The 20,212-nt window shown below is 36.5% G+C and overlaps 1 protein-coding gene across 1 annotated transcript; it reads left to right on the forward strand.

Moving 5' to 3' along the window:
• The first annotated feature begins 3,642 nt into the window (after nt 1-3,642).
• Nucleotides 3,643-18,855, forward strand: MAT2B (methionine adenosyltransferase 2 non-catalytic beta subunit). Its single transcript, XM_007435562.4, has 7 exons — nt 3,643-3,798; nt 5,570-5,764; nt 6,256-6,370; nt 6,656-6,808; nt 9,763-9,956; nt 11,427-11,540; nt 12,312-18,855. Exons 1-7 carry the CDS (start codon nt 3,736-3,738, stop codon nt 12,480-12,482), a joined length of 1,005 nt encoding a protein of 334 aa, XP_007435624.1. The 5' UTR covers nt 3,643-3,735; the 3' UTR covers nt 12,483-18,855.
• The last annotated feature ends 1,357 nt before the right edge of the window (nt 18,856-20,212 follow it).

Below are 20,212 nucleotides of genomic sequence, written 5' to 3' on the forward strand. Positions count from 1 at the left end.
TTACTATAACTTCTATGTGGAGCTGCTTATCATTCCATTCCCAGAATAACTAACCAGAAGCTCTGTAAGCTTCTTTGTGGCAAGTTTCTGACCAGGACTAGATGTGATGTTTGTTTTCAATGTGTTGAAGGTTGAACCTGTTTGGATATGCCTGTATAGTCTTTTCAGTGAAAATTAACCATAAGATACTATTAATCATTACTTTGATTCTTAGGGAATGTGTCAGAATTTTTTTTTCTTTTTTTAGATATATGATACTATACAGGTTTTTATATACAATAAAGATGGTTGCATGGATGGACAAAATTCAGCAATTCAGACCATGCCAAGCTGCTTCAGATTTGAGGAATTCTGGAAGTAGCTGAATTCTCAGAGATATACCAAGTTCTAGACGGAGATCTGATTGTTCTATTCCTTTCTGTTTGTTAAAACATTTTAAACTTTTGAAATGGCTTATCTTCCAGATTTTACTGTGCAGAGTTTCTGGAAGTTAGTTAATGGAAACTATTTAGTTTAGGGCTGCAAAAATCCTGAGGGCAACCAGATTGTGTTTGGGTCCAGCCAATTGACCCTCATTACCAGGTTTGGGACTCGGTGCGAGGTAAACAGAACACCAAGATGAAAATCAGACTTTTTCTATCCACTTTATTTTAGAGCTCTAAACAGACTGGAGACTCCCAGCTAATGGAGGGAGTCCTGATTACAGATTTTACATACAGTGGGGCAAAAAAGTATTTAGTCAGCCACCAATTGTGCAAGTTCTCCCACTTAAAAAGATATGAGAGCCCTGTAATTTTCATCATAGGTATACCTCAACTATGAGACACAAAATGGGGAAAAACATCCAGAAAATCACATTGTCTGATTTTTAAAGAATTTATTTGCAAATCATGGTGGAAAATAAGTATTTGGTCAATATCAAAAGTTCATCTCAATACTTTGTTATATATCCTTTGTTGGCAATGACAGAGGTCAAACATTTTCTGTAAGTCTTCACAAGGTTTTCACACACTGTTGCTGGTATTTTGGCCCATTCCTCCATGCAGATCTCTAGAGCAGTGATGTTTTGGGGCTGTCGCTGGGCAACACGGACTTTCAACTCTCTCCAAAGGTTTTCCATGGGGTTGAGATCTAGAGACTGGCTAGGCCACTCCAGGACCTTGAAATGCTTCTTATGAAGCCACTCCTTCGTTGCCTGGGCAGTGTGTTTGGGACCATTGTCATGCTGAAAGACCCAGCCACGTTTCATCTTCAATGCCCTTGCTGATGGAAGGAAGTGTTCACTCAAAATCTCACGATACATGGCCCCATTCATTCTTTCCTTTACACGGATCAGTCATCCTGGTCCCTTTGCAGAAAAACAGCCCCAAAGCATGATGTTTCCACCCCCATGCTTCACAGTAGGTATGGTGTTCTTTGGATGCAACTCAGCATTCTCTCTCCTCCAAACACGAGGAGTTTAGACCAAAACATTCTACTTTGGTTTCATCTGACCATATGACATTCTCCCAATACTCTTCTGGATCATCCAAATGCTCTCTAGCAAACTTCAGACAGGCCCGGACATGTACTGGTTTAAGCAGGGGGACACGTCTGGCACTGCAGGATTTGAGTCCCTGGCGGCATAGTGTGTTACTGATGGTAGCCTTTGTTACTTTGGTCCCAGCTCTCTGCAGGTCATTCACTAGGTCCCCCCATGTGGTTCTGGGATTTTTGCTCACCGTTCTTGTGATCATTTTGACCCCATGGGGTGAGATCTTGCATGGAGCCCCAGATCAAGGGAGATTATCAGTGGTCTTGTATGTCTTCCATTTTCTAATTATTGCTCCCACAGTTGATTTCTTCACACCAAGCTGCTTGCCTATTGCAGATTCAGTCTTCCCAACCTGGTGCAGGTCTACAATTTTGTTTCTGGTGTTCTTCAACAGCTCTTTGGCCTTGGCCATAGTGGAGTAAGGAGTGTGACTGTTTGAGGTTGTGGACAGGTGTCTTTTATACTGATACCAAGGTCAAACAGGTGCCATTACTACAGGTAACGAGTGGAGGACAGAGGAGCCTCTTAAAGAAGTAGTTACAGGTCTGTGAGAGCCAGACATTTTGCTTGTTTGTAGGTGACCAAATACTTATTTTCCACCATGATTTGCAAATAAATTCTTTAAAAATCAGACAATGTGATTTTCTGGATTTTTTTTCTCATTTTGTCTCTTATAGTTGAGGTATACCTATGATGAAAATTACAGGCCTCTCTCATCTTTTTAAGTGGGAGAACTTGCACAATTGGTGGCTGACTAAATACTTTTTTGCCCCACTGTAGCTTATATACTTTTTCTTTGCAGGATCCACGTGACAGTTTAAACAAAGAAACCGGTTAACTTCTTACAAACATCTGCAGGTGTTTCTTATAAAATTATCTATTTCACCAGGTCACTGTGACTTCAACCAAAAATGAGTTTCTGTGTCCTTCACAACCTCCTTCTGCTATGCATTAATTATCACTCATTATCTATCTTAAACTTATCTTAACCCCAACCCCTTTCCCCTTATCCTATCAGGAGAATAATATTACAGGCTTATAGATCTTGTATGTTCTGTCAGTTGCCCAAGCCATGACCCATCTCATCAGACTGACCACAGCTGGTCTCTTCCACCTCTGCTATAGGATCAAGGAAATCACAAATCATACAATTATTTTTATCTTCAAGGATACAATGAAATCACTAAATAATATAATTCTATTTAAAGATTAAAGATTACAAAAGCAAGGGGGTTGCAAGAAAGCCATAAAGCACATAATTATCTTTAAAAATTGCATAGGCACGTCATTGGGAACGAATACATCACTCTTGACAAGAATACTGAGTATCGTTTCTATCACAGATGCCACACATTCTCATGCCAGCCCACCACACATGTCTTCATATGCAGGTTCAACTTCCACATACTCAGGTTCACTATCAGATTCAGCTCCCATGCCCATTCCTACAATTGTAACCTTGTTTCAGCAGTTTGAAACATGTAATAAAAGCTAGGAAATTAGATAGCAATTTCACTTTTAATTGTATCTTGCCAGGTTCCCTTCTAACCTGTGTATTTAAAGCAACCTATTTTGAACTGGGTGGCAAGTTTGTGCATGCTGTTTTTAATGCATATTTTCCATGTATTTTGTATATGCATACAACATGTTTCCATATTTGCAAAGATTTCTGGCTTTGAGAATAAGGAAGCTAATTTTTGCCTTACATACTAAACCAGTAGTGTGTTTAACGAAGAAGTTTTGTTTTGAAGCTGAGAACAAGTAGGAAGTTCAATTTATAAGGGAGGCGGGGCTCGGATGTTTTCATGAATTTATTGCCCTGCGGCTCTCTAGCATTTCCGGGACAGGACAATGTGCAAAGAACGGCCACCAGCTGATTTCTCAGGGACGGGGGGAAGTGATTTTCTAAAACAGACATACTGCGGGGGTTCCGTTCAGAAATTCCCTCAGCCTCCAAAGCAGACAGGAAAGCCTTTCAGAAAAGGAAGATTAAAGTCTGGAAGAGAGCAGCCCCGCCCTCGCACCGTAGCGCACGCTGCTCGCACGTCCGCAGTGGGTAGCTCCCTCCGAGCCCTGCCTCCCGCGGCGGAAAGAACCAATCAGCATCGCGGCTGGAAGAGGAGGGGTGGGCCTTGGGCGACGGCCGCCGCCAGAGTCCAGTTGAACGCGGGCGGCGGCGCCTCAGAACCAAGGCAGGAGGGATGGTCGGGTGGGAGAAAGGGCTCCGCATCCATTTTGAGCCGGGGAGCTGTTGGCTCGAGGAGGTGAGGAAGGATTCGCAAGACCCCTCGTCCTCTGCGCTGGCTTTTCCGTGGTAAACAAACTGGCCGCGCCTCCTCTGCGCCGCCTCACCCTTCCGGCCCGGCGGCTCGGCTTGGCGGCGCCCTCCTTGCTCTGCCGGGGGCAGAAGACGCCTAAAGGAGTCCTCGGGCTGCAGTTCTGAGTTAGCTCGCAGATCTCCCTATGTTCAAGAGGGTTTCCTCCCGTGCCAGGGTTTATGACAGTGTTCCTCCGGCTGGCGCTCTCTGGGTGTGTTAGACCAGGACGCCCATAATTCCCAGCCGCCATTAGTTACGGTGGAGGTTTTAGGGCTTGGGGTCCCACTCAGCTGGAGAGTGCCAGGTTGGGTGTGCAAACACTTGCAAACAGTCTGGGGAATGAGATCTAGAGGGAGTTCCTTTTTTCCCAGTTAGTACTGTATGGGAGGAGATTTATTAAAATAATCCACCCATACACGTGATTGCTTAATACTGCTTGTTGTTTGGTGAAAAATACCATATCTGGGGAGGCGAGTAGTTAAACTGTAGTCAAACTGTAGTATTAATGTTGCATAAAAATAGTATTCACAGTTCCGCTACTATGTGCCTAGTAAACAAATGAAAGATTAAGCAGATTAACTTCCAATTGTCTTTTTAATTTCTAAGGTTTCTCTCTAGTGGGGCTCTATATGGACTTGGAGGCTATTTCTCTTGGCTAAGGTGGGATAGGTAGATATTGTATTAATTTGCATCCCCCCTCCTCCTCCTCCTCTCTGTTTCAGTAAGAGATCCTCTACTATCTAGGTTAAGTTGCATAGCCTGAAGTAATAATCATCCCTAGTTCTTATGATCACAAAAATTGCTGATTTTATTATTTGTCACGTATTTGGGCTTTTTCTACTTCAGGGACAGACGTGTTTAAAGTGGTCTAAGTGCTTTTTTTGGATATGAAATTCCATTAACCCTTTCTCAGCTTAATTTTTAAAAGCATTTATGCCCTGCTCCTAAGTTATATATAACCCTGGACAAACTTACAGATCAACAAAGGCAAAACAGACCTTGCTGTCCGACCTAGCAATCTAAAAAGTCGTATCATGAAAGGAAAAAAAAAAAAGTAGAAAAAGAACTATTTAAAAAAGCCCCTCAGAATTACTCCTTAATGTTGTGTAATTCCAATAACAATTCTTTATAAACAATTGGAATTACAATTCTATCAGCTATAATGCTAATAGAATTCCAGAAAGCAGCTGAAAATCATTGATCAGTCTGGAATGGAAACACTTCCTAGAATAATTTACAAGGAAGGCAAACATTCAGTGGGACTTTTGGTAACTGTGTTTCTTTCTGTCTTTGCAGAATCTTGATAGAAAAACTTGATAGGTTGATAGGTGAAGAAAAGTAATTTTGTGTTGTTTTGTTTTCTTTTTAAAGAAAATAATCCACCTTGGAAGGTTTTTGTTTTGACAGTTTAAAACAGAAACAAAATGAATACATACATTCTTCAGTGAATCTTTTTGTAGAGATCAATTTTAATAACATGGAATGACTAGTTCTAAGTTATAGTCGTCTTCTGATATTGTTAACCACAATATATGGGTATGTTATCTTCAGTATTTGAACTTCCTATGTAGCACAGATTATTATTGAAGCTGCTATTCTGTGATTTAAGCCCAACATATTTTGAAAATATGGGATAGAGATGCACAGGAGCATGCAAGAGTTTTGGGAAAAACAGTGATAATTTGATATGACTATAGATTATATTTTCTTTTTACAGGATGATGTTGATATCCCAAATAGACGTGTCCTAATTACTGGTGCCACTGGACTACTTGGCAGAGCTGTTTATAAAGAATTTAAAGTAAATAATTGGAATGCTCTTGGCTGTGGGTACAGTAGAGCTCGACCTTTGTTTGAACAAGTTAATCTTTTGGATCCTGTTGCTATTCACAGTGTAATCCAAGATTTTCAGGTGAGAATTTTGAAAGGAAAGGAAAAATACCTCATGCTGTTCAGAATTGTTTGTTCAGGAATTTAACTGGCTTTCCTAGATACTGGCATTTCCTATTCATTGTGTAGTATGAATATTCTGTTTTTAAACAATCTTGACCTTATTTATGTGAAATGCTTGTATTAGAAAAAGAAATGGAACAACAGAAAAATAGTCTTGTATTGAATTTATTAAAAGTAAGACCATACTTAGTAGAATCTTTTCTGTTACTTCTTGTTGTATGTTTGAAATTCTTTGGGATGGCATAAGCAAATAAACAGGAATCATCAGTGGTAAACAGCCAAGCTCGGGCCCTGTTTTGGATACATATTATATTCATTCTGGTAGATCTCAGGTAAATTAGTCTTGCAGCAATATAATAGGAGTTTTAGGTAGAATGTATTTGTGTATTTAAATGGAACTTCAGTGGTCCTGTTTGAATGAACTTCCTCATATGGGTGTATCATTTCCAGCCTCATGTGATAATACATTGTGCAGCTGAGAGAAGGCCAGATATTGTAGACAGTCAACCAGATGCTGCTGCTCAGCTCAATGTGACTGCTTCAGGAGTCATAGCAAAAGAAGCAGGTAAAAATGACTGATTTTTTTTTTAAAGTTAGGTTATATTATTATTTTCGATGATATTGTAAGTATAGGTAGTTCGATCAGTGTTGAAGAATTTTTCCCAGTTAATGTTTGATTAATGTGGTTTGGTAAAGGAGGATTGTGGGAACTGCTGTTTACTATTTTAAATCTGGTCTTTGGTGTGATTCAGCAAGTTTATAAGTGGTATAATATACTGGAGAACTGAAAGCTAGATGGAATATTCCCATAGATACACATTTAATTACGATAAATGTTTTTCCAATTTAGCTCAAGTGGGAGCATTTCTGATCTACATTAGTACAGACTATGTATTTGATGGAACAAATCCTCCATACAAGGAAAATGATGTACCAAATCCTCTAAATCTCTATGGCAGAACTAAACTAGAAGGTGAAAGAGCAGTTTTAAAAAACAATGAAGGTAAGTATGAATTTGGGTACATATTTTTCCCTTCCCCCCTTTTTATTGTTTTATAGCAGTTAGCAAGATTAACAAATAAAAATAATCAATGGTAATAATACAATAAAAAGATATACATATATGTGGTTAAAATAAGCTAAGAAGGAAGGAGGAGAAAAATCCATATAATAATACAAAAGTAGCTCAGGCCTTTGACAGCTAGACCATGTCAAAATGTATTTTGACATCTTATTTTTATAATAAGACATTTCAAAAATATTGAAGATCAGATCTCTTGAACCCACTCTTTGACACCTGGAATGTTTTATTTTCATCTACCTAGAGTAATTCTCCATAAAGTGCCAAATTCCTTATTTTTGGAATGTAATTCAGTATCACATATCTTTAACTACTATGTTTTTCCCCCCAAGGTTGTATTCACAGATTTGATGGAATCCAAATCATATGAGTCAGATTTGTTATGGTGCTAACGCATACACAAAAAGAATCTGATATCCATCCTTTTCTGAAATATTCTTTAGAAAGTCCAGTAGATTTTTTCTAATGAATTAACTTCATGTATAAGTCATAAGTATACAGGTGGTCCTTGTTTAACAACCACTCGTTCAGTGACTCTTTGAACTTATGACAGTGCTGAACAAGTGGTACTTACAACCGGTCCTCAATGTTCTGGCTTTTGCAGTGCCCCCACAGTCATGTGATCACAATCCAGGTATTTGGCAATTGGCCCAGATTTCTGACTGTCGCAGCATCCCATGGTTACATGATTGCGATTTGCAACCTCCCCTGCTGGCTTCCCACAAGTGAAGTCAATGGGGAAGCTAGCAGGAAGTCGAAAGTCGCAATCACATGAGGTCCTCACTTAACGACCCACAATGATTTGCTTAATGACAATAAGCAGGGACTGCCAGAACTGCTGTCACTAAGTGACATAGTCGCATGATCATGTGCTTTATGCTGTATTGTTTAGTGACAGAAGTTCCAGTCCCAATTAGTGGTGTTAAGTGAGGACTATCTATATTAGCATTTCTTAAAACTTGGCCCATTAGTTTTCCAAGATCAGAAAATCCAGTTGCTTATTCCACAAATTATATATACTACCATTATTAACCATCATGGTTTTTTGTCTCACATAAAATTGAATTGTTGGTTTTACTTCAGACAAGGCATTTCTTAAACATTCTACTATTTTATGCGTCTCTGGAGCTGCTAAGGCATCCAGGCCATATTGTGTTAACATATTTTAATTGTATATATTGCTGTTCAGCAGCTCTTTAGCTCTTTTTGTTTTATCACACATGCTTAAGTACCTCATTTTCACTATTTTTAACTTTTACGTTTCTCTTGACATACCCAATGCTTAATTCCATATAATGATATGAGCAGAAGAACATTATTAGAGTCATTTTCACTTCTTTTGACAAACATTTCCTCCCAAAAGACTGCATTCTGCTGCATTTCTACCAGGACTTGCAAGTCTTAAAATTTCTCCATTTTCATCTTTAGTAAATGGTACACAAGGGACACAGATTCATCCATTTTTTCTTAGTTTTTCAGTGTTTATATTTAATTTACACTCATGCACTCTATTTTCCTTGTCAAACACAAATGTGTGTCTTTGAGCTTGCTAGAAAGAGAATATAGAGGAAGTGAGGCCAGTATGCTGTAGGGAAGGGAAGATCTGCCTGTCCCATGTGAACTCTGGCCCCCTTCTATCAGGAGGTACAATAGGAGAGAGCATGGAGGCAGGCCTTCTCTGTGGAGCTCCCCTCCTTTGAAACAGGTAACCCTCTGAGTGAAGAGTGGCCCCCGTTCTTATGGCTGACTTTTCTGGAGGGCTTGAAAGATTAGGAGACCTTTGCCAAATGTGGGAATGTTGTTATTGTTACTACATTGTGGTTTTATTTTGTATTCTATTATATTCTGTTATTGTATTGTTTTGTATTATTACTTTTGCATACTGCCCAGAGCTTTTGCAGTGAAGAGATTTATGACTCTTACAATACATAAATAAACTAACATTGCATTGTAGACCTCTCAAAGAAAGGGTAAATTAAAATGGTTTAATATTTAATCTACTATCTGTAAGATTATGTCTTTTGTTTCAGTGCTTGAACAGAAAGGTGGTTACAGTGACAAGCAGGATGCTGGTTTATAAATGATCAGTCATAGGCTTTATGAAAATATTTTGCCTCTTCAAAATATAAATTTGATCTATTTAGCCAACCAAGCTGTGGTAAACAGATGTAGTTAAACCATCGGCCATAAAAGCATCTCTATGCAATTATAAAATGCTTGTTTGCTTACTTTTCAGTGATTGACTTTCATTGTAAATAATGCTGGGTTGGATGTGCTTACATAACAAGCTGTTTCCTATGTTGTTAAGGGAAAGATTTAAGGAATGGTGGAATGCTACGTGAACAAGTGGATTATGGCTAGGTGGAAATTAAAGAGAGCATATTTCTGAATAGGTGGTTCATTACATAGATAATAGAAATGGAAAGAGGAAAGATAATAATAAGGAGTGGCAGCAAAAACAACTTCATATTTTGAGTTTTTAAATGATGTCTCTTGTTGGTATTTCAGAGCCAGTTGAATTTGCAAGCTCATGTTGGTAGTTTCCCAGATGTTAGTACAGTGAGAATACTGTACTATGAAAGATTTTATTGACAGAGTTATCATTAGAAACAAAGCTACCTGGACTTAGTATTGACAGTTGAAGTTACTCTAGGAAACATTGCTACAAGCAGTTTTGAAGCAGTTTCCAGTTTACAGCCTTTTTTTTTTTTTTTTGGTTCACACACCATATGTAAAATAATTTGGCTTGTCCCAGTTAAACCTGTCCCTTTTCCATTTTTTCTATTGGTGTGAAGTTTGCAGCAAGCTGGGCAATTGCATGGATATGCTTAGTTGATTTCGTGCAATATTTATGGCTTATCTTTCTTTTCTCTTAGGTGCTGCTGTGCTTAGAATTCCTATTTTATATGGAGAAGTTGAAAAGTTGGAGGAGAGTGCTGTGACAGTTATGTTTGATAAAGTGCAATTCAATAACAAATCAGCCAATATGGATCATTGGCAGCAGAGGTTTCCTACCTATGTCAAGGATGTAGCCATTGTTTGCCAACAGCTAGCTGAGAGGAGAATGGTGGTAAGAGCTTTCCTAAGTGTATTAAATGCACCTAAATCAAGGTTTTAAGGACTGCTTCACATGTAAAATGTGTATAAATAATGTGTGTTTTTTGTGACGTATTTGAGGTTTCAAAAATTCATGCAGACTTCCTAAAACATTTAACATGTATCTGATTATATTGTAACATGAGAAGCATAATAAAGTTCTGATTAAAACATGCAGAATATTTGTACAAAAGTAAGTGGTTACAATATATATTATAATATTATACGATAGTATAGTTATTCTTAGGGTTAAGATAATAGGGAAACAGGAATCATATGGTGGCATAAAAATAATGTTGGAAGGACATGAAATAGATGTAGAGACATGTTCTGCTTCTCTGAAAAAGCAGCTGTTTCAAAATTTAAAAACAAAAGGGATCTCCATCAAAAAGGGCAACTGTCAATTCCTCCTTCCTCATGTAAATCTGTACATTCTATATTTCCCTGCCAGCTTTGAAAATCAGTGAACATTAAAAAAAAAAAAAAAGCTATGAAGCTGTGATTAAAGGTATACCCATTTTTCAGATGTCCATTATATTTATGATGCCTCCTACTGTCAGTCTCAATGCCCTGTGTGCAGGACCTGTATCATTTAACACTTAAAGCATTAGATAATTTTATACAAGGCTAAGTTTTTAATATTCAGAGAGTTCACTGAGATTTTTTTTTTAAAAAAAATCCTGCATCATGATAATGCATCTTGGATTGCTAGATTATATTTGCAACAAAAATGGTTGTAAAACAGCCACAACTACTCTTTTGGACAAGATCAGGATATTGAGTATTTTCTAGTAACACTATTGTGTACAAAGTACCATATAGCTGAGTTGAATTTGTGTATAGTAACTATTATATTCTGTAGCAGAAACAAAAATCTGTTGAGATAATGCAAAAAAAAGTTCATTGAGTTAAATGTTGCTTCTCATATTACAGATAGTCCTCGACTTATGACTTCTTGTTTAACAACCAGAGTTATGACGGCACTGAAAAAAGTGACTTACAACCAGTCCTCACACTCATAACTATTGCAGTGTCCCTGCGGTCACATGTTCAAAATTCAGGTGCTTCGCAACTGGCATGTATTTACGACAGTTGCACCATCCTAGATCACATGATCACCTGCGACCTTCTCAGCCGGCTTCCAACAAGCAAAGTCAATGGGGGAAGCCAGATTTGCTTAGACTGCATGATTCACTTAACGGCCATAGTGATTTGCTTAACGACCATGGCAAAAAGGTCATAAAATCAGGCACAACTCATTTAATGACCATATTTTATAGTGACAGAAGTTCCAGTCCTGATTTTGGTTGTAAGTCGAGGACTACCTATAGTCTAAAAAGAATGGCCTCCAGTAAAGCTTGGATTTTTTTTTTCCTTCCTGGAACTGTTTAGCATAGGAAAATTAAAATGAATTTAAATTGTTTATGTTTGTTGCTTTTCCAAGGATCCATCCATTAAGGGAACATTTCACTGGTCTGGTAATGAGCAGATGACCAAGTTTGAAATGGCATGTGCCATGGCTGATGCTTTCAATCTTCCTAGTAGCCACTTGAGACCAGTAAGTAATTAATCAGAATGAGAAAAGCTAACTTGTAGTTGATAAACATTCAACATTTATTTTATATTGTGCTATGAAATGTTATCCTTAAGGAACAATTGCTCTTTTTCTGATGAAAACTTTGAAATTGATAATCCATTTATCTGACTGTTTGGGAAATGTGTGTTTTTACCTCTGCAGTTTAAGTGATAACCTTATAACAATGTAGCCCAGAAATTTCAGCTGCAGTTAAGATGCTATATGGAAAGGATGAAAAATTACTTTCTGATTGTAGTTTCTCACATTTTAATAAGTGGCTATTTGCATGGCCTTTTTATCCCAGCCTTTTATGTAAACACAAGGAATTCCATGCAGCTGACTGAGGGCCTGACAAATTAGAGAAGGAATACTTTAAAGTCTTAAAGTGTATCAAGTCTAGAAATGAATTCATCTATCCCTCTTCTGTCAGCCTCTAGTATCCTAGTAAAGGGAAAATGTAAGGTAATAACTTTTGCTTGATTTACAAGCAAAGACTATCTTTAGAAGTATCTTCTCAGGAGAGACAAATGACTTCAGTGTCTGTCTGTCTGTATCTCTGAATTCATAGGCAGAAGTGTTTTGGCAGATAACCTCTGATTCTATTTTTGCACTACTAGCAGATTTCAGGATTCCTTGCTAAGTAATATGAGAGAGAAAAAGTGGTTTTGGGCTAGGAGAGAAAGGATCCTTAGAAATAAATGCATGTCAATATTTTTATTCTGAAGATAAGTATATTGGTCTTTGAAATTAAAGATTACAGATAGCCCAGTCCTGGGTGCTCCTCGTCCCAAGAATGCTCAGCTTGACTGTTCCCGTCTTCTGATGTTGGGCATTGGTCAGCATACTCCATTTCAAGTTGGGATCAAGGAATCACTTTGGCCTTTCCTCACTGACAAGAGATGGAGACAGACAGTCTTCCACTAGCTTGTAAATATTTTAGTGTAAGTATGGTATGAGGCACTTTTTTAAAATGGGGAGAAAGAATAGTTTTGTATTGAGCATTCTTTGTTTCAAGTTCAATCAGGTAAAAATATGGTCTTGCACTAGTGAAATTGTAAGAAGTATTGGCAAAAAAATGATCCTTGTTTGAAGCTGTTAATATTCATTTATGTTTATCACTGGCTTATGATAAATATCTAGTCATCTACAATTATTGCAGTCATCAGTAATGTGGTATGAGAATGTTTCCTCACATGCAATTTTTGTGTTTAAAATTGTTGGATAGAATCTCTCTTGGCATTTATTTTCTTGATTATTATAAATAAATAAACATTGTAATGCAAAACATTAATGTTTCCAATGCAATTTGAAATTAAAGTGAAAAGCACTGGAGCTGCTTTAGATATTAAAACATTCTAATAAAGTAAACTTTATTTTTGTTTGGAATGAATGTATATTTCACATGTTTTCACATTGTGCTGCATCTTGAAACTCCAGCTTTGTATGAAACAGTTCACTACCCTTTCTCAAAAATGCTATTGTATATGCACACTGATGTATATTAACTGATCTTATTTACCATGTCATAAAAGAGGTACATTTTTCCTGCAATTTACTTATTAATATTTGGATCTGGTAAAATCCTATAAACCATTCAGACCATTCAAAGAACTATTCATTTATTCAGTTCCAAATATTTACAGAATCTTACTTGTTTAGCTGAAAAGAGATATATCAGAATTATCTCTCATTCATCCCCAAAGCATACTAGCAGATGGAGTGACAACATTAAGTAGTATACTATACTATAAGTAAAAGGCAAAGCCTGAAATGCAGTTACTTAAACTGTTAATACAGCTTAATATTGAATGAATATCCACTTTAAGTTTTTACAATTTAAATGCAAATTTAGTGTTTTTACATCAGTAAAATATTGGGAGTATTACAAGGATTCCCCTAAAATAAAAAAACCAAGATATTTTATGACAGCATCTTTTCCCTACTACTCCCTGATCTTCCAAGCTAATGTACCCAAGAAAAAAATTCTATACTTGTGACTTTTCCTTCAAAATATGTTGATAGAGCAGCAGTCTAACTAAAAAAATACTTTGAGGCCTCTTGATTCAGTTCCTTCACATAAGAAAATACTGCCTTATCAATACTCTTGATAATGCTTTGCTAAAAAATATAAAATTAAAGAAGTATCACTAGCATAGTAAACATGTTATACTTCTTGACAATCTCTTGTGGAAATTAGAGGCATTTTTTAAAAAAACTTAACTGTTCCTAAAAATTGGAAGGCATTACAAAAGCATATATATTAGAATTTAATTTAATAGATATTTGGGTTTTTTTAAATACAAAATATACTTTTTCACATGTACTTCAACATTATTTCAAATTAAATGAATTTTTTTAAGTCTACTTTACTGTATCAAGTTACGGACTCTTCAGTAGGCCCGTTGCAATCTCAAACAAAGCTCCAGGGAGTCTGACTATGAAATATAACTTATAAATCAGCCAATTCTACATGGTATTTGAATATATTTCTTCTAAGAGTTCTCTTTATATAAAATATATTAAGGATTTTTTAAAAAATAAATTGGACCTCTACTAATCCATTAACTCTCTGGAGTACATTTAAGGCATACTGTACGTCGGGATCAATTATTGCTGTCGCCTCAGCAAAAAGTTCTAATCTTAATACAGTTGGATTGTTAAAGATTCACTTTTGTTATTTGCTAGAACCCAACAGACACATCATATCAAGCATTTATAGCAGCATTTATAGCAGCAAAGCATGTACTGGAGCTACTACACTCAGAACAATTTGAATACTGTTTGAAATTTACTAACAAAAAATACTGGGAATCATAGGAGAAAGCTAGAAAGTTACTGGCTTATGGCTTGAAACAACAAAACTAAGAAACTGCCATCCAGACTAATGGTAGAGTTATTTATCAAAACAGAATCGGTTAGTTGTATGGTGTTTGCTTTCACTTACATCAACTAGGGATTCCTGTAACTGAAAAACAAATTATCAATTTCCTGAGAAGTATTGAAATGGAAGAGATTTCTCAGGAAGATGAAATTAAATTGGTACAGCCATTGTCATAAGAAATCACAGAAATTCTGCAATCTCTGAAGGTGGGGAAAGCCCCCGAACCAGATGGACTTCCAAATGAATACAGACTTATTGTGACTTAACAGAGTTGGAGATCTGTAATCATTTTTTTATTCTCCATTTATCATTTTATACTCCTACAAGATGTGCAAACTATAGTCTAATACCTTTGCTTAATGCGAATGCTAAAATATTTCCTGCAACACTAGCCAGGAGGCTACATAAGGTAATATTTATAATTCATCCATCTCAATCTGGATTTATAAAAAAAAAAAAAAAATAGACAAGCACCTGACAACATCCACCTGGTGATTGATATTATGGATATTGTAGCTGATGAAATTAGCTGTTCTAATTTTGTTGGATACTGAAAAGGAAGGACTTTGATACGGTTCATGTCAAATTGAAGATAGAGGATTCCATCATTTTTTTGTTCATGGGATTACAGTTGGGTATCTTTACCCAATGGCTAGAGTTATTAATGGAATTGTTTTTCAAACTTCCAATTTATATTGCATTTGTAAGGATACTCTTTGACTCCTTTCATTTTCAATTTGTTTCCTGAACTACTAGCTGCTTCTGTTAGATATTTTCAAGATACTGAGGGTATAGTGGTATTTAACAATGAATATAAATTGTTCATACATGCTGATGATATTATCCTTGGTGATTATGCAATGTCATTACCAAAGCTTATTGAAGTCATATAGCAATATTGTTAATACTCTGGTTATACTATTAACTGGAACAAGGCTAATTTGCTGCCTTTGGGAACTTCTATATCTATGAATTACTGTAACAGATTAGGATTTACCATTTGTACAGGCTGCATAAAATACTTCGGTTTATATCTTTTTTGAAATATATCACAATATGCTAAATTAAATATGTATAAATGCAATTTCAGTAAATATAACTTGATGGTTAAAAGTCCAATTAAGTCTTTGGGGCAAGGTTAATGTTATCAGAATGAATACTACCAGAATTCTAAGATAGATTTAAACATTAAGTCCTATTAGATACTTTATACTGATAAGTTAATAAGAAAATTCTTACGGCAGGCTAAAGCCTTTCAAATATCCTTGGCCAAATTGAGCTTACCTTGTGATAATAATGCTTCAACCTACCAGATTTTCAACTATATGATTGAGTTTTATTTTAACATTTGGGGGGAGGGGGAGAATGAGAGTTGTATGCCCCCCTTAGGCCCATTTGGAGAGCACGTGTGTAACACCCCTGAAATCTTAGCGAGATGTAGGGTCAAAGTATACTAAACAGGGATGTTCATTTCCAGGTTGAAAGCTACCAGGGACATTTGGTTGTTCATAGGTTAGTAATTAAATTTTTCATACAGAACAAAATTAAAAATTGATGCTGAGGAATAAGCCAAATTTGAAAATAGGGAAGTTGTTTTACTGGAATGCTTGGGCTAAACAAGGGATGAACATTTTAGATCAATTTATAATGGTTGCTTTAAAAACGAGAGGTTGAATATTGAATATGATTTATCTTTAATACTCCTTGGAAATATATCCAGTAGAAGCATACATATTAATTAAACAGTAAGACCCAAATACGCTAGCAATCTCCAAGGTACCTACAGTTTTTAAAAATACTTAAAAAAGGATGGACATTGACTTTTTTATGTTAGCATAAAAGGTTCATTAACATCTATGATTGTCCAGTTGTAGCCTAGTTTGGCTTTCAGATCACTACATATATCAACACAGTTGTAATGTGCAGTCCAGTTTTAGAAACAAATTGCTTAAACCTGGAAGCAGAAGCTTCCTTTTAAAGAATTACTTATAATATGATTTTAGAAACTGGAATTTAGGATGCTTAAAATGTGACTCTGATTTTCTAGAGAAGAATTTCCCTAGGAGTGGCCTAAATTACAGTGGTGAAAGTAGCGGAATGCTTCTTGGTTGTAGGCTAAGATAACAAAGTTGTTTGTTTTAAAGGGCAGAAAAGTCATTAGTTGAAGAAGCGGATCATTTGTCAAAAATATTCTGTGAAAATGAACCAGGAAACAGTTACTCAAGTGTATGTAGAAAAAACTTGCTAACCTGCTTTTTCATTTGAATAAACTGGTCCTTAACAATTGAAGTGCTGAACATCTCAGCTGTCCTATAAAAAAGCAGGACAGACTGTCCTGGTAAGTGGACAGAATGGAATTGTTCTTTGCCCCAATTATACCATGATCTCAATCTAAGTAACAATCCTTGTATAGCCCATTTATATGAGAATGGGATGTGGAGAGAGGGAGCAAAGTGGGTAGAAAAATCCCCCATTCCAGTAGCCCAGAGATAATGGTCAGTGTGCATGGAAGGCTAACTGCCCTATTTTGAGTATAATAGAATTCAATGTTTAGGAAGAGAAGATTCCTACAATGGCCCATTGAGTTTCCACAACAGAAATTTGTTTCTCTGGTGTTTTGGGAGGAAGTCAGGATTAGGCAGGTAAAAAAGGAAAAACAATTTTATTTCTAAAATAATCTTTGGCCCAAGAGTGATAAATGATTCATCAGAATGTACTGTAATTTCTACATATAATTTAAAAATAGGGAAGGCAACTGTTAAAACTATCTTGACTACTTTGATCTTTACAAAAACGGATATCAGAGTGTACATATGTCTATTTCTACAAGTGTATATTTAACAAAACACTATAGATTGTATAAGCTTATTTTATCCAACTCAAGCACATTATCAAAAATTAAGCTTAACTAACAATTTTTCTGACATAAGGACAGAAAAAGTGGAAAAGCTTTGTCCAATTATCATAACTTCCTTCCTTCCCCTGTTGCTTTTTATATGTGTTTCACAGGTATCTTTTAAACAATGATCTGTTAAGAGTCTCTTTAAGTAACAAAGAAAACTGGTGTCTTAGGAAAGCTGAATTTTGAACTTCTGATCCTATTTTTTGTCTTCTTCCACTCTCACATATGGAAGGGTTTTCATAGATGCATCCCTGTATAATAGCAGTCAGGTACATTTCTAAGATTAAAATAAATGATGTCAAAGGATCTCTATTAATAATTTGAGAAGATGTGTGAACAAAGAAAAAGAATGATCCCCAAGTGATAAATGCAGTAATTCATATAAATATCTAAAGCTTCAAAAAGACGGTGGGAAGTCAATGAAGAAAAATGAAGATGGATGGTGCTGAACTTGCTAAAACCCCAAATGGTAGCCTATTATTCATTAGACTGACTGAAGGAGGTCACATTCTGCAAGCAAGAATAAGTGAGATGTTAAAAGACTTTATCATTATGGTAGAGTCAACAGACAATTATAACTATTACAGGCTGATGTGAAATGTCATGTTCATCCAATGTTAACTGATCAAAATGTAGCTCCTTTTAAAATACTTGAACTAAATGTTATCTTTTAAAGGTAATTATATAAGGGTTAGAGTTAGGAGCAACCCTCATCATTCATTGTAGTGTGTGAAAGAGACTTTGTTTACATATGTTTGTGAGTGTGTCTCCAGGCAACTATGTTAGGGTCTTGCACAATTTGGCTGGGATTCCACTCACTTTCAGCTGTGACCCTGCCCACTGCTGGCAGCTACTTCTAATGCTCTTGCCTGTAGCCAGTTTGGCCTTCAGACTGCATTAATTTCCTCATCTCCTTAGGAAAAATATTTTGCTGGTATTTAGCCTCTTGGTCTTGCAGGCCATCAATATGCTGCAGACAGCTTGTACAATAGAATTGTACAGTTACAATGTACAGATTTCAATTTCCCATGCTGGCTTGGAATTCTGGGAGTTGAAGTCCACGCTTTTTAAAATGGCCAAGGTTGAGAAATGCCGATTTAGACCACAGAATCCAACTGCCTGCTTAGTGCAACATTCCATATCAAAGCAATATCAAGAGACGGCTCCTTAGGGTCCACTAGAACACATTCAATGAAGAGAAGTCCACCACTTTTGGGGAATAGTTTCACTGCAGAATTTCTCTGAACATTAAAATCTATTTCTTAACATGAAAACCTTTAAACCCCTTCATGGCATGGGGCTGGGTTATTTGAGGGACTGGCTCTTCCCAATAACAATTGCCCATCCCATCAGGTCCGGCAGAAGTATGTTGCAGGTCCCGTCTGCCAAAGAGTTACACCTGGTGGGATCCAGGAGATGGCTCTTTTTTGCCATGGTACCTGCCCTGTGGAACATCATCCCCCACCCCACCCCCGAGGTGAGACTGGACCCATTTCTGCCAACTTTCTAGAAGTCTCTCAAAATCTGGTTATGTCACAGGCCTGAGGGTCACAAGGGAATGGTGATCTGATGAGGTGGCTCCATTGTTAGTGATATCGGACACACTCCTATTTTAATAATAATTTTAATTTTTGTATTTGTTGAATGTTTTTTAAAATTGTTTTTATATTTTGATTGTATGCCTTCCAGAGTCACATTTCATGAGATGGGCAGCCAGATAAATGTGATACATAAATAAAACAGATAAACATTCAATTAGAGTCTGTTTTCTTGTAAGACTGGAAAGAGGATGCGAAAGTTACTTTCCAGAAGCAAATTTCAAGTCTTTCAAAAAGGCATGGATTTTATTAGCAATTTGGATGAAGAAGTGGAAGTGGAAATAACATAAAATCCCAAGTGGTATACGTAGCTAATACACTAAAAGAGAAGTAAATTTTTTAAAAAATTAAAACAATGTTGATAGGTTAGAGAAATGTTCTGAAAATAACAGAATGAAATTAATAATGCAAAGTGCCTGCAGAGTGATGTATCTGGCAAACAATCAAATGTGCATGAGGAATATGGGTTGGTAATAGTATTTGTGAAAAAAAAATAGCAGTAGAAATGAAGTATGACTCAGCAATATGAAATAGCTGCCAAATACACACACACACATACATAAATACATAATTTTAGGTTGCATGAATGGAAGTAGGTTTTCTAAACAGGAATTAATACTTCCACTTTTTTTCTGGATTGGTCAGGCAACTTTTAGTATTGTGTACCATTCTGGGCATCACATTTTAAGGAAGACTGAGGCAACCTGGACTAGGTTGAGAGAAGATCAGATAATCAGGGTACAAGGAAATATGTCCTGTGAAGGGAGACTGAAGCAACTGAGACACTTATTCTGGAGAAGAGAAGGGTGAAGAACCTAAAAGAGTATTTTATGGAAGAAAGCCAAGTTCTGTTATTTTTCTCTGTGAATCAATTGGATAGGACATGATATAATTGATTTAAGCTACACAAAGGCAAATCCTAGTTGAATTTTAAGGGAAACTTCTAAGAATAACAGCCGTTCAACATGAGAACCAGTTACTCAGGTCAGTGGTAAGCTTTTCCTTGTTGGATGGGTTCAGACAAAGACTTCTGGTCACAGCAAATCAGATCACAAAGACTCGCAAAATACTTCGCACTATTTTATTTTATTAATCATGTATCACCTTTTCTGAGTGAAAACCTGTATAGTCGTGAATTGGTGATGCTTTTCTGAATAAAACGTGATTGGATTCAACGGCCTAAATGACCCATCTTAATTTCACAAGTTTTCTAGCCTCTGATGTCTATTTAGAGATGGAAAGAATGACTACCCTCAGATTAATTCTCTAACCG

This window comes from Python bivittatus, unplaced genomic scaffold, assembly GCF_059951505.1.
Source record: "Python bivittatus isolate LINGU-HERP-01145 unplaced genomic scaffold, Pbiv_v1 ctg000080_np1212, whole genome shotgun sequence".
Taxonomy (NCBI): domain Eukaryota; kingdom Metazoa; phylum Chordata; class Lepidosauria; order Squamata; family Pythonidae; genus Python; species Python bivittatus.

What these genes read in the sequence shown, in the direction of transcription:
- MAT2B (XM_007435562.4), top strand. Translation starts at nt 3,736, where the DNA reads ATGGTCGGGTGGGAGAAAGGGCTCCGCATCCATTTTGAGCCGGGGAGC. An exon ending in AGTCATAGCAAAAGAAGCAG is followed by an intron (nt 6,371 to 6,655) that starts GTAAAAATGACT and finishes TTTCCAATTTAG; the next exon opens with CTCAAGTGGGAGCATTTCTG. An exon ending in AGTTTTAAAAAACAATGAAG is followed by an intron (nt 6,809 to 9,762) that starts GTAAGTATGAAT and finishes CTTTTCTCTTAG; the next exon opens with GTGCTGCTGTGCTTAGAATT.